Source organism: Phyllostomus hastatus, unplaced genomic scaffold (assembly GCF_019186645.2).
Source record: "Phyllostomus hastatus isolate PE091 unplaced genomic scaffold, TTU_PhHast_1.1 phas_contig_86, whole genome shotgun sequence".
In the NCBI taxonomy this organism is placed as follows: domain Eukaryota; kingdom Metazoa; phylum Chordata; class Mammalia; order Chiroptera; family Phyllostomidae; genus Phyllostomus; species Phyllostomus hastatus.
This window is the reverse complement of record NW_025333977.1, coordinates 41608951-41623385: the sequence shown is the minus strand read 5'-3', so window position 1 is coordinate 41623385 and position 14435 is coordinate 41608951. Positions and strand designations below refer to the sequence as shown.

General features: G+C 50.8%; 1 protein-coding gene across 1 annotated transcript in view; it reads left to right on the top strand.

The window, feature by feature from the left end:
* The first annotated feature begins 1219 nt into the window (after nucleotides 1-1219).
* The window catches only part of XXYLT1 (xyloside xylosyltransferase 1), a 167091-nt gene continuing 153875 nt past the window's right edge, over nucleotides 1220-14435 (top strand). The window contains exon 1 of the mRNA XM_045851728.1: nucleotides 1220-1802. Within this exon, the coding sequence (XP_045707684.1) occupies nucleotides 1299-1802 (504 nt within the window). The 5' untranslated portion in view covers nucleotides 1220-1298. The remainder of the gene's footprint in view (nucleotides 1803-14435) is intronic.

Below are 14435 nucleotides of genomic sequence, written 5' to 3'. Positions count from 1 at the left end.
TGGTACATATTAAGGCTTTTAAAAAGTGTTGAAGTTTGCTTAAAAAGACAAAGAAAATAATTGTATCACAATCTCTGGTATTATTCCTTCAAGGTTCTTAACTATTCTGAAGTTTTGGGCAGCGGGGTCCCCCTACTGGCCACATCCTTTATTTTTTATTTTATTTTATGGTTTTTCTAATACGGTTGTCCCAATTTTCCCCCCATTGCTCCCACCTGCTCCTCCCATCTCCACCCTGTTGTCCAAGTCCATGGGTCGTTTATACCTGTTCCTCTACTAGACCCTTCACCTTCTCCCTCCCCACCCCCGCGTATCCCTCTTCTTCCTCCTCCGTGGTCACTGTCAGTCTGTTCCTTATTTCTATGCCTCTGGTTGTATTTGCTCATTTGTTTGTTTTGTTCGCTAGGTTCCTCTTATCAGTGAGATCATATGGTATTTGTCTTTCGACACCTTGGCCACATCTTTTAGATGCCTCTGGTCTGCCGCAGGGATGACAAGTGGGCAAGTGATTTGCATACACCTCAAGTGTCAACCCTACTACACAGTGAATGGAGAAGGAGCTTGCGGTTTTATTTATTTATTTATTTTTGCTTTTCAAAAATTGTATTTATTGATTTGTGATAGAGATCGATTTGTTGTTTCACTTATATATGCATTCATTGATTGTTTCTTATATGTGCCCTGTCCAGAGATGAAACACACAGCCCCGGGGTATTGGGACACCACCACTCTAACCAGCTGAGTTTCCAAACAGTGTAGAACTTGCTAGTGTAAATTTCCCAGCCCCAGCTGGTCTCCAAAGTGTGAAGGGAGTCAGTGAGAGAATTTAAGGTCTCCAAGAAGTTAGGGGGGGGGAAAGATATAGAGAATATATATTTTTTTCTCTTTGTATGTGCTGTTTAGTCGTTCTGTTAACAGCGCCTGCTTTGGGCGTCTCAATTCCTTCCAAGGCTCTCAGCTCGACGTCTGTGGCTAGGCACTTAATAACGGGTATAGTTTTCACAGCTCGGACAGCCAGCTGGCCTTCTCCACCTCCAAGTCCTCATCAGCTGTTCAAAACCACTTTAGGAAAACTGCTGCGAAGGCGTTCCTTCCAGCTTTAATCCCTCTGAACCTAGGACCCCGCGGCTGCCGGGCAGCCCTGGCCACGCCCCTTCGCGCATCAGCGCCCACGGATTGGCTCTGGAAAGCGTGGCTCCGCCCTCTCCATGGCCGCCTCCCTCCGCTGGTACCCTAAGTGGCTGGGGTACCGGCGTCCGCGGGTCCTCTCGGCTGCTTGGTCCCACGGTCCTTGGCGCATGAGTATCCTCCGAGGCGGGCCCCCATGTACTCGGGCCATGGCGCGCCTGGGCGCTGTGCGCTCCCATTACTGCGCGCTGCTGCTGGCCGCGGCGCTCGCTGTGTGTGCATTCTACTACCTGGGATCGGGCCGGGAGACCTTCTCCAGCGCCACCAAGAGGCTGAAGGAGGCCCGCGCCGGAGCCCCCGTTGCGCCCTCGCCACTGGCGCCGGAACTGGCGCGTGGCTCTGTGGCACCAGTCCTGGGTGCCAAGGCTAAGAGCCTAGAGGGCGGCGGGGCCGGCCCGGTGGACTACCACCTGCTGATGATGTTTACCAAGGCGGAACACAATGCCGCGCTGCAGGCCAAGGCCCGCGTCGCGCTCCGCTCCTTGCTGCGCCTGGCCAAGTTCGAAGCTCATGAGGTGCTTAACCTGCACTTCGTGAGCGAGGAGGCCAGCCGCGAGGTGGCCAAGGGCCTGCTGCGGGAGCTTCTGCCGCCCGCCGCTGGCTTCAAGTGCAAGGTGAGCTGAAGCAGGGGACCCTGGGCGGGTGGCCCACGCTGTCCCCAGGGCGGCCAATGCGCGAGCCCAGCCAGGTTCCAGGGATTGCTAGGGAAGTGTCTTCACTGCTCTGCCCACTGCAGACGCCTATAGAAGCCTAACCCGTCACCACCATTCCTCTTCGGAAAGGTGCTTTCACTGCTAGCTGAAGGCATCTTTGGGGGGCGTGTCTGGGGAGCCAGACTCACTCAGTTTGGTGCAGGATTGAAGCTGTGGTGTTAACTCGACAATCCTGACCAGATATACCTGCCGACCCCATTAACTGTCGCCCCGCTCAAGAGAATCACCACACCCCCTCTTTGCTAGCATTGCAAGATTCAGCAGCACCTTCAGAGCCTGCATCTGTTTTATTCTCTTCAGTCTTTGACTTTTGAGGATGAAGCAGGTAATTTGAAGGCACCAATAGTTATCCTGCGCAGAGTCTTCTGGTCAGGGTCTTAGTGAGGCTGCTTAAATTGTTGAGTTTGCTGTAACATTTCTTGTAGTTTTTAAGGTATTAATATTTCAGTGGGAACTGGTCGAGCCCAAACCCAGGCAGTATGAACCATCTCATCCCCCCACTGTGCCCCCTTCTACCCTCAAGGATCCTGAACTCATGTAGGGAAGTTTCTAGTTTCTCCGAAGGATGAAGAAAAGGAAAGCTGTAAGGTACAGATACGATCTGGGGAGAGCAGAACTGGCCACCTTGTTCCAAGCTGGACCAACCTCTCATCATCTCAGAGGTTGGGTTCCTGGCTTAGTGTTAATTGCCTCAGTCAAATTGCTTGCCTCATTTTGACCGAGTTGTTGCACAGAGGGGATCCAAGGTCTGATTTTTGGATAGAAGTAGTAGGTGATCTTAAAGGATGCAAACTGATGTTGGAGGTGGGGCGAGTGATGAGGCAAGAGTAGTGTTCTATGTGTTCATGCCCAGTAAATGACTCGGGAGCTGTTTCCAGGATCGTGCAAGGTTTAGGGGTCTTCCATGGCTTTTTGTTGCCTACAGAATCAAGTCTCAAGTTCTTGGTCGGGCTGTCTGTGTTATGGACCTGGCCCTCTGCTCCAGCTGTGCTTCTCATCCTTTGCCTGTATGCGCCTGACATCTTAACTGTACTGAACATGCCTTGACACAAGCTGTACTGTCTGCCCAGAATGGCCTTTCCGTTTTGGTCTGTTGGCTACTCTTAGCTTTCATCTCTCTTTAGAATATCCTTAGACTGGGAGAGAGTCCGGGCCCAGCCCTCCACAGCTCTCCCTTCCTGCTTCCCCACACAGCATCACCGGTCTGTCCCCTGCTTATCAGGAACACCCACCATAATTAGGAAAGGTCAGCCAGGCCTGGACTTCATGCTATAGGAGGCCAAGAATCCAGGGCCTGGAGCTTGTGGCTGGAGGGGGCCCTTGGGACCCACTGTCTGACCTGTGGTTTTTCAGCGTGGGACTTATCTTGACTTACTTAATTGGAGTCTTCCCACTGGAGGTAGGGCCTGGCAGCCTGTTCCAGGTGATCCTTAGGACTCTAATGTTTGAGAAACTGTGCAAGTCCAATGGAGAAAACCAAGGGCCCTTGGTCATAGGGCTGTGATTTGACATCAGACACCACCCTGAAGACCAGATTTTCATCTGTTCTCTTTCTGAGTCAGTTGTAGCAACATAGTCCTACTCTCCATCATTGCCAGATCTCTGCCATCCCACATCCCAGCTCCAGCTGCTGCTCATCGCACACCCAGTGCGTGCTCGCTAGCCTCCCTGCCTTTGCTTATGTCATTCTCCTGTCAGATGCATTTTCTCTCCATTTCCCAGTCTTGTCTGTCTTCAGACGCCATCACATTCTTGGAGTTGTCCAAGGAACCCCCATTTGAAAGGCATGTCATCCTCTCCCTCCCTCGTACACCTCCCTGGTGCTGTGACAATATTGTGTCTTATCTCCTATACCTATGCATAATGCCCGGCAATAGTCAGCACCAGAAATAGTGGTCCAGGGGCAGGTCCAGCCTCAGGCCCAGGTTCCCAGGCTGAAGTCAGTGTTTTATGTGTTTCTCTCCCTCTGCTGGGCCCAGTTCTGACAGCCACAGCTGTCATCCAAGGCCTGGAGGCAGCTACAAATGACCTGAGGTATTAACACCACCCTGCTGTGGCATGAGGGGTGAGGGTTTGGCGGCCTCTAGCCAGATGGCCATGATCAGGTAAGGATTTATCAGTTCCAGCAGAACATTGGCCCTATTAACTGTTGGTACTCTGCTTTCAGGTCTTGGCATGAATGTTATATTTGCTTGGTAAATCTTTCCTGAGCTCGCATCATACTCATAGCACCAAGGGCTTTTCTTAGTTAACATTTATGACAGTTGTAATTATATAATTATTGAATGAATTATTTGTCTGCCTTTCTAGGCTACAAACTCCTTAAGGGCATGAACCCTGGTTTATCTTAAATATGGTATCCCCAGCAGCAAACATCATGCCTTATGTATGGGAGTACATTTTTACACTGAGAATCATTTTTCAGTATTAATTAGGAAGAAGAAAATGGTGGAAATTCTCACCCTGGTTGCATCACAGCTGGAAGAGATCTTCAAGAACATATAGCACAGCCCTGGCTGGGTGGCTCAGTTGGTTGGAGCATTGTGTCATACACCAAAAGGTCGAGGGTTCGAATCCCAGTCAGGTCACGTACCTAGGTTGTTGGTTTGATCCCTGGTTGGGGCAGGTATGGGAGGCAACTGATCCATGTTTCATTCTCCCATCGATGTCTCTCTTTCTTCCTCCCTCACCCTCCCTCTCTCTCATCAATAAAAACATATCCTTGGATAAAAATAATAAAAAAAAGAGCATATAGCACCATAGGTGAGGAAACTTACTCAAGGCTAACTGGGGGTGAGGCGGGGAGGTTACTGACCTGCATCCTGAGCCTTGTTTTTCCCTTTGTACCGTGTGTCCCCTTTAAGGAGCACTTCTTTCTTCTAAGTTCACTCCCAGAGAGAGTGGCCTTGAAGTGGGTGAGGACACCTTGGGAAGAGGAAGGCAGCTCCTTGCCCATGCAGCTGTCTAGAGACAGCCTGGGGCTCCCAGGTCCTCCCCAAGGCTGGGCTCTGGGTCCCCACCGTGCCTGCAAGAAGCAGCAGAGGGCCGCAGTGAGCGGGCACAGAACTCGTGCTCCCATGCTCAGGGCTCTTCTCAGCTATGTTCAGGTGATACCGACTCACCTTTTGCTGAAATGGCTGTAGAAATAGATCATGGAACATCATCAGTGATCTTAGATTATACTGTGGTTAATGAAATAGGTAAAAAACCCATGTTCACTTAACCAGGAAAAATGTTCCGACTGTTATTGAGTCTTTTAAAGTCTACTGATTTATAGTCTCCTAACAGTATGGAAGTGAATTTGTTCACCTATTTAATAAAATCCAAACCTGTTGTGTTCTGGGTACCAGGTGAGGAGCTGCTTCTAGCCTATTCAGTGTGTCTATGGACTAACTTCCTAAAGTCACCTGGGGATAGTTACTTAAAAAAACAGAATCCTGAGCCCTGCCACTGTCTGTGGGTCAGAGTGTCCCGGGTGGGCCTGGGAATCTGAGTTTATATGCGGCTGTGGAGGCAGGCATGGGAGTCACTGCTAAAAAAATGCAGGACCACCTGGTGCTCACTTAACGTCTGTCAGACTCAGCTCCGCGATTCTCTCCTGCGTACTCTTTCCTGGAAGCACAATGCCTGGCACCCACTAGGCATTCAGGGAACATTTGACTGAATAGCTTTCTTTCATCCAAGCTCTCCTGGCTCTGCTGGCCTGGGAGAGACTGCTACATTCACCTTTCTAAAATGCTGATATTATCACACCACTTCCACTCAAAATCTCCTGGCTCCTGACTAACAGTCATCCCGTTATTCCAACATTCTAGATCTGCAGCAGCAGCTGGTTGCAGCTCCTTTGTCCAGCCTTTTCTCCTGAGCTGTAGGAAAAGCTTCTGAGCTCTCTGTCATCTCATTCTGTGAAGTAGAATCCTACACTTCTCAAATTTGGGTCAAGATTTTTCTCTTCCACAGCCATTCTTTGCTATTTATCAGGTTTGATAGAATATGCCATGAAAACCCCAAATAGTGGTGGTTTAAGCAAGGCTGAGCTTTATTTCTCATCTAAATGAAGTCCAGAGATAGGCATTCCTGGGTGCTCCACGAAGGTGCAGGGTCCTAGGGAGTGACCCTTGTCTTCATGGTCCAGGGTGGCTGCTAGAGATTTAGCCATCACACCTGTGATATAGCAGCAGGGTGGAGAACCAGAGCAGAGTGCACAGTTAGAAAAAGGAGAGGTTTGTGCTGGCTGGTGTGGCTCAGTTTCTTGGGCATTGTCCAGCGAACCAGAAGGCTGCCAGTTTGATTCCCAGTCAGGGCACATGCCTGGGTTGCAGGTTTGGTGCCCTAGGGTGCATACAGAAGGGAGCCAGTCAGTGTTTCTCACCCTCTCTCTCCCCCCATGCCCTTCTCTCTAAAATAAATCTATATATATTTGAGAAGTTCAGTTAATCAGGAAGGAGGGGTGAGCAGATTTGGGGGCAGACATTCATCCAGCTTGGCCCCACCCTTCAGGAGCCTATGCTGCACTTCCAAGCCCCAGAATGACCAAGCACCTACTGCATGTGGGACTCTGAGTTCATGGTTGCAGGGGACATAGATGTGGGTCAGGTATAGCCAGTGCCATCCAGGAACCCATGTTGCTTAGCATTGCACTCAAGTATATCCTCTCCTGCTGCAGAGCTCAGTGAGCTGGGCATGAGACGGCCTGGAGGGAGGGGGACGAGACTGAGTTTCAGCCCCAGTCGGCCAGTTACTAGGTGGGTAATCTACTTGCCTCTCAGGGCCTCCAAGTCCTCGTCTGGGAAATGAGGATGAAACACCTGCCTGCCCTGTGGTGGAGAGTACTAGGTGGCACCAGGCCATAATGCATTTAGCCCAGCGCTGCTGTGTTGTTGTGCGTCCAGTCCCACAACATGGTTCTATTCTGACCTCTGGGGAAGTCAGCGCCATGAGCAGGCCCCAGTGCCCTGGCATGACTCAGCACTGACAGGACATGGTAGCCATCTCCTCCCTCCTGTTCAGGGTGGCCAGCCCCCTGCAGAGGCCCAGCAAGGCGCACTGAGCCACTCCGGGCACGCCCTCGGAGGGGAACCGCAGTGCCGCTGCGCTGTGGTGTTTCTCTTGGGCTATCGCTGTGTTACCACTCAGATGTTAACCTCTCAGAAAGGCCTTCCCGAGCCCCTTTCCTGAAGCAGCCCCACCCCAACCCTCATCGTCTTTCTCATCACCTTGTTTGTGGCACATATTCCTTTGTTCTTCCATTCATTCAGCGATGTTATTGATCTTACCCTGTGAACAATGGGAACAGAACCAAATCCCTGCCTCATGCAGCCTATGTTCTGGGGTCGTGGGGCTTGTGTGGGAGGCAGACTTTAAATACATGACAAGTACATGTCGAGTGAGTCAGGTGTGGTAAGTTGTATAGAGAAAAGTCAAGCAGGATAAGGACACATGGAATGTATGAGGGGGACCCCCCAAAACTGGAATTATCTTCTCAAGGGTGGGTGCCTTGTAATACAGGCTTTCCCCACAAGGTGAATGTTCTAGGAACCCTTCTGTATCAGTGCACCAGCTGGTGTTGTTGTGAGAGGCTGCGTTAGGCTTCAGTGAAAATTTTTTGAAGATTCTTTCAGCGTGTTTGCCCATTTTATGATGGGTGATTTACGAGTGCACCTGCCCACACTGCGCTGAGTGTTCAGCAGTTTTTGACCAAAAACAGCATGACCCCCGTGTCCCATCCTCCCTATTCACCGAATCTCACCCCCGAGCATCTTCTTTTTGTTTCCTTGGATGGAAAGAGTCCCCAGAGGGAAACGTTTTCCCATTGTGAAAGAAGCAAAACAAAAATGTTAGAAACACCAAAGGCATCAAAATCGACGAGTTCAAAATCTGCTTTGAGCAGTGGGAAAAGTCTTGATAGGTGCATCGCACCACATAGAGAGTACTTGCAAGGGGACTGAAGTTTAAACATGTAAGAATAATACAGTTTTTAATAAATAAGTTTGGGGTTTTTCAGCCCCCCTCCCGCTGTGTGAGTCAGGGTGGGGATTGTTGGCTGTTTGGTGCAGGTGGTCAGGGACGGCCCCTCCGATAAGGTGACAGCTGAGCAGGGACTGAAGGAAGTGAGAGTGCGAGCTATTTGGACATGTAGGAGCGAGAGCTCCTGTCAGAGGGCCTTGGGGGAAGCGCTCTCCGCAAGTTTGAGAAGATAACTCTCCTTTGTTTGCAGTCACCTCTCTCTGCTGGAGTGTGATCTCCACGAGGGCAGGGGCGTAACTCACCTGCTTCATTTATGGAGATAGACAGGAACCCCGTAGTTGCCACCCCTGTCTCTGGCCTGTGAGGAAGGGACAGGAAGCAGGAGCCACCTAACCTGGGACACAGAACCAGACAGACTTCTGGAGGGACAGGCAGTTCTGGACAGCCACTAGCCTCCCTGCAGGGATGGGCAGGCCCTCTGCAGGTAATTGCAGAGGGGAGGAGAAGAGGAGGCCAGGCCACACAAACCTCCCCCACTCACCATCAGATCAGCTTGTCCTCCCGCCTTAGGGGAGGCGGTCGTGTGTGCGGTGGGGAAGGAGAGATGGGCAGGGAGCACGGGGCCAGGGGTGCTGGCCTGGTGGAGCCCCCTCCACACAGAAGGCGTGAGGCACTGGGAATGGAGGTGCTCCCTCTTTCTCTCGTCACCGTTTTACTCATAGCACTGTTCCTGCCCCATCCTGGGTTCTCTCCTTTTTATAGCTGACTGACTGAGGGCTGTACTAATTAAGTCAAAGACATCATAAAAGAGTTCTTGGCGGTCTGTCCCTCGTACATGGAACTTCAGCCTCCTTAGAGCAACAGGCTGGGTGGTGCAATCTGCAGACGACCAGTTAGGAATGAGGAGGAAGCCATGTGCATTCTATGCTTAAAGCGACGGCTGGATTCCCAGAGGAGCATATGCTGAGGACTAGAGAGACAAGACAGAGGTTAAAGCTCTTAGTGCATGTTGGGAATTTTCTCTCACTGCAAGGCAAAACTGAGCGTCTTTGACAAGGTGAGTACCTCAGCTCAGAGGTGGGGCTTGAAAGAAGCCTGAGTGTAAAGACCTGAAGCTGGCTGTGTCATTGGTAAGGCGAGCAGCACGTAGGTAGCCCTGACATGCAGAGTCTTCAGCTTGTCACAGCAGCAGGCGCCTTGCACCAGAACGAAATGCATGTCCCTGCTGTCGCCCACCCCCACCCCCGCTCCCCTAGCCCTCACCACACTGCTGTCTGTGTCCATGGGCCATGCGTACATGTTCTTTGTCTTATCCCTTCACCTTCTTTCATCCAGTCCCCCCTCCCATCTCCCCTCTGATAGCTGTCAGTCAGTTCCATGTGTCCATGCCTCTGGTTCTCTCTTGTTCATCAGTTTATTTTGTTCATTATATTCCACATGTAAGTGAGACCATGTGGTATTCATCTTTCTCTGACTGATTGGTTCCACTTAGCACAATAATCTCCAGGTCCATCTATGCTGCTGCAGAGGGTGAGAGTTCCTTTCTTTTCCAGCTGTGTAGTGCATACAGAATGAAACTTTTGAATAGCTTATGAGAGTCTGGGAAAGAGGTGACCCAAGAAATGCATCCTGAAATGAGAGGCTCTTTGGAAAGATAGGCTGCCATTTCATACTATGGAATTTAGAGAACAGTGTTGTTTTGCCAAACACACTTAGCTCTCAGTTATATGTTTGTGAAACAACTGTAGTAATTTGTGTACCAGTGTGTCTTTCATGGGAGACTTTAGTCAAGGAACTGTAGAGAATAACTTTGTACAGTATTACTGTGTCTTATGCAATAAACTCTGGATAACTTCACAGCTGTGTGTTGCATGATAAGGTGAAGCCAGTAAACGCAGGCCAGGGAGCATCCCACAGATGAAGTGCAACACGCCGACACGTGGTGGTTGGTCAGCGGCTTTGGTGCAGGACGGCGTGCTCCTGCTGCGGGCATCGGCAGCTCTTCGCGATTTCCTCACCGTTCTCTGTTCCCATAGACCATTTTAAAAAAGACAGATAATTACATTTGGTTTTGCAATTAAAAAAATAATTCACATGCCATAAAATTTACCCCTTTAAAATATACAATTCACTGGTTTTTAAAAAAATATTTATTTATTTTTAGAGAGAGGGGAAAGGAGGAAGAATCGAACCAGTGACCTTTTACTTTGCAGGATGATGTGCAACCAAATCATCCACACTGGTCAGAGCCAATTCAGTAGTTTTTTTTTAAGACTTTTTAAATTTAGTTTTAGAGAGAGGGGGAGGGAGGGAGAAAGAGAGGGGCAGAAACGTCAATGTGTTGTTGCCTCTCGTGTGCCCCACACTGGGGAACCTGGCCTGCAATCCAGGCATGTGCCCTGACTGGGAATCAAACAAGCGACTCTTTGCTTCACAGGCCAGTGTTCAGTCCACTGAGTCACAGCAGCCAGGGCCCAATTCAGTAGTTTTCTTGTTTGTTTGTTTGTTTAAAGATTTTATTTATTTATTTTTAGAGAGGGAAGGGAGGGAGATAGAGAGAGAAACATCAATGTGTGGTTGCTTGGGGTCATGGCCTGCAACCCAGGCATGTACCCTGACTGGGAATTGAACCTGCGACACTTGGTTTGCAGCCCGCACTCAATCCACGGAGCTACGCCAGCCAGGCCAATGCAGTAGTTTTTAATTTATTCAGTGTTGCTCAGCTATGACTGCTAATTCCAGAACATTTCATCAGTCCCAAAAGAAACTCCATACCCATCAACAGTCATTCCCCATTCTCCTTTCCCCCTTGGCCCTGGCAACCACTAATCTTTCTCTCCCTATAAATTTGCCTCTTCTGTACACTTCATATACATGGAGTCATCCACTAAGGTTCATGTCATAGCATGTGTCAGTACTTCATCCCTTTTAATGGTTGAGTATTTTATTATATGGATATACCACATTTTACTCATTCATTAGTTGATGGACATTTAGGTTTCCACTTTTTGGCTATTACAGATAATTTGCTGTGAACATTCATTTACAAGTTTTTGTGTGGATATATGTTTTCGGTCGCTTGGGTATATACCTAGGAGTGGGATGGCTAGGTCATATGGTAACTGTTTAACTTTTTCAGGAACTGCCGGCCTGTTTCCAGAAGTAGTTGTAGCATTTTCACTCCCACCAGCAGCGTCTGAGGGCTCCAGTTTCCCCATGTCCTCGCCAGCAGTTGTCTGTCGTTTTGATTCTAGCCGTCCCAGTGGATGTGATGTAGCATCTCACTGTGGTTTGGATTTGCATTTCTCTAATGAATGATGAGATGAGTATACACTGCTGAGAGGGACAAGCAAATAAATGTATCTGATACTTTTCTTACATATCTACTAAAATGCATTTTACAAGAAAAACCAGTTACATTGACTCTCCTCTCCCCACCCTGCAAGATGTAACATCACTGGAAACAGTTGCATTCTAAAGAACATGGTTTGGAAATCTCTGAAGTGTACCGTAATGTGCTGCCTAAAATTAATAAGGGAGTGTTACTACTATGAAGACCTGATTAGGAGAATAATAGTTACATTTTTTCAGCACTTTCGAGCTTATGAAAGTACTTTCACAGATGTCTTATCTGAGTGTCCCTGACCCATGAGGGCATCCTCCCCTCACCTCCTAAGGCTGAGCGATCTGGTGTCTTCCTTGATTTCCCACACTAAACCGTGAGGCCGGGCTGTGTGACTTGACTTGGGGAGTGGTGAGGGGTGAGCTGTAGCCTACCTCACAGTCTGTACCATTGCCCTGCTCAGCTGCCCCCAGTAAGTACATTCAGCCTGAACAAGGACTGCTTGCTGCAAGGGCAGCTTCAGTGTGCCTCACAGAGCCTTGCAGAATCACCAAGCATTGGCGCGAGGAGAAAACTCGGAACTTCTGTGTGCCGTCAGCCCTCCCAGTGAGCTGATAAACCCAGGCGGAGGGGACAGTGACTTGAGGGTCAGTGTTATCAGCAGCTTCCGGCCCCTTTTGGAGGGGTGGGTGAGAGCCAGCTCATCCTACTACCCCCCCCAGCAGAGAGGCAGGGTATGGGCCTGATTTTCACCCATCTCAGCCAGGCTTCACCTCCCTGTGTCTCCACAGATATCTCTGGCTGGGGAGGGAAGGCATCACACTGATCTCCAGGAGGTCAAACCTTTGCGAGGCCCTCGGGGTTGGTTTTCCAGCTGCCCCATGCCTGAGATGGTTTGGGGAGTCAGTATTGGGGGAACAGTATTCCTTGGAAGAAAACCACATGGTGTGCCTTGCTTGGGAGTGCGCACTAGAGGGAGTTCCAGAGCTGGATCAGCGTGCGGGACTCCCAGCCAGGAGGAGGAGGAGCTTTACCAGTGCAGTCCACAGTGGACAGCCAGCTTTCCCTGCGGGTCACCAACCGGGTAGTGAGTAGCGTTCCCCTGCTCCAGGGATAGGTCGCCAGGTGGCCCGACCAGCCGTGTGTGGTGTTCCTCGCGGCCACTGGAGGGCGTTGCTGTACTGCGAATGCCTGGGCGCAGCTCGGTGCCTGGAGCCCGCCTGTGCTGTTTCTGCCACTATGCAGGCCAGAGGTGCGTGCATAACTGTTTTTGCACTTTCCTCACTGGCGTCCTGCACAGTTCTCCCTGTGTTTTAGAAAGGAAGAATGAAAGGAAAGGGACTCTGCGTGGTGATTGTGGGCGGTCATTTCCTTCTTGCATGGTGAAAACCTGCTTTGATGAGGCCCTTTGAAAATGGGTGGATGAAAAAGAAGCTGGGATGGTTGGATCATGGATGGAGAGGCCTTCAGCCCTTCCCTGCAGTTCGGCAGAGGAAAGAGTGTGGATGGGTGCGGGGTGTGACTGCTCACAGGAGCCTCCTCGCCTCTCTTCCTCCCAACCTATGATCCCAGCCCAGCATGGCCCACTAGCTCCACAGCTTCTGCCCGCGCATCCTTTCCACTCCAGCTGGGGTCTCCATCACACCTAGCATGTGCCTTCCGGTTGCAGGGAGACTGGCTTCCTCTTAAAAAGGGAAAATGGGTCTCTTGCAGCTCTGTGCAGGTGGAGCCCCTTTCACCTACCACAAGCTCGAGGGAGCATCAGGGTTTGTGGTCCAGGTGCCCTGGCACTTTGTGGGAAGTTGCGTGGGCGGCCTGAATCCCCGAGAGGCAGGCATGGGGAGGAGCGCATCGACCCTGGTGCTGGTCCTGGCAGGCAGAGTGAGTGACCGAGTTGCCTGACTGTGTGGTCTCCATCCTCACCTGTTAGGTGCACTTGGATTCCCACTTAGGGTCATGTGCAGTGGTGAATGGGAGCTTCCCCAGGCTGTCTGTGGCTGAACAAGTTAGGCCGCTTGCCAAGAGGAGGAGCTGTGCTGAGGATGGAGGGGCTGGGAACGAGGCCCCTGATCCCAGGACAGCAGCAGGCCCTCAGGATACCTGGCAGGCAAGGAAGTACGGGGGAATGACTCTCCTTCCCTTCCTCACACCTTTCCCTGCCCAGGGTTCTTGCCTTTGGCCTCCCAGCCACTCACACTGGCCTGTGGGTTGCGAAGGACCGGTCAGGATGATGGGCAACATCACCCTGCAACCCTCTGCCCCAGGCCACAGAGCCCTGACCTGGGGGCTCTGGCTCAGAGAGGCAACTCTGTGCACCCAGCCCTGTTTGAGGTGGTGCCTGTTCTGAGCAGTGAGCTAGGCCCTGCCACCTGGCACAAAGCCTGCTGGTAACTTAATGTCTTTTAAATTAAAGCCATTTGTTTTATGTATTGGGGTAATTACAGTTAGGCAGCCCCATTAAGTGATCATCCTGTGGGTCCGCAGGTTGTTCCAGAGGCTGGCCTCCGTTGCCCTGCTCTGGTCCAGCCTGGGAGCACACTTGCTCTTCCCCCCTCGCTTCAGCCCGCTGCCCTTCCTGCCACCAGCAGAGTCGGTCCCATGCCTGCCAAGGAGAGTCCCCGGGGCAGAAGTGCATGGCTTGGAGCCCATGACTTGGGCTCAAATGCAGTCTGGGACATTTGGGAACAGTGTGGCCTTGGTGGTAACCTGTCTGAGCCTCTATGCCCTCACACAGGACCTTAGAGGGTGTCTGTGAGATAGAAGTGAGGCAGCCCCGAGGTCCTGGCACACGGCAGGTGGCTAAGTGGTGGCTGCCACTAATTGATCCTGAGTCGGTATGTTCGAAGGAGGGACCCTTTTCTCACTACTTCAGAAGGCACAATGCCTGTTGGTTCAATGGAGCAAGCTCACAAAACAGTGTTCTGCTCAGGTTTTATTTTGGGACATCTTAGTCTGTTTGGGCTGCTATAACAAAATTCCACCAATTGGGTGGCTTACAGGTAGTAGAAATTTACTCCTCACAGTTCTGGAGGTTGGAAGTCCAAGACCAGGATGCCAGAATGATCAGTTCTGCCAAAGTCCCTTTTCTAGGTTTCAGGCTGCCAGCTTCTCGTTGTGTCCTCATTAGCTGGGAGGGGCCAGGGAGCATTCGGAGCCTCTTTCATAAGAGCACAAATCCCACGTAGGCTTCGTCCTCTTGACCCAAGCACTTCCCAATACCTTCA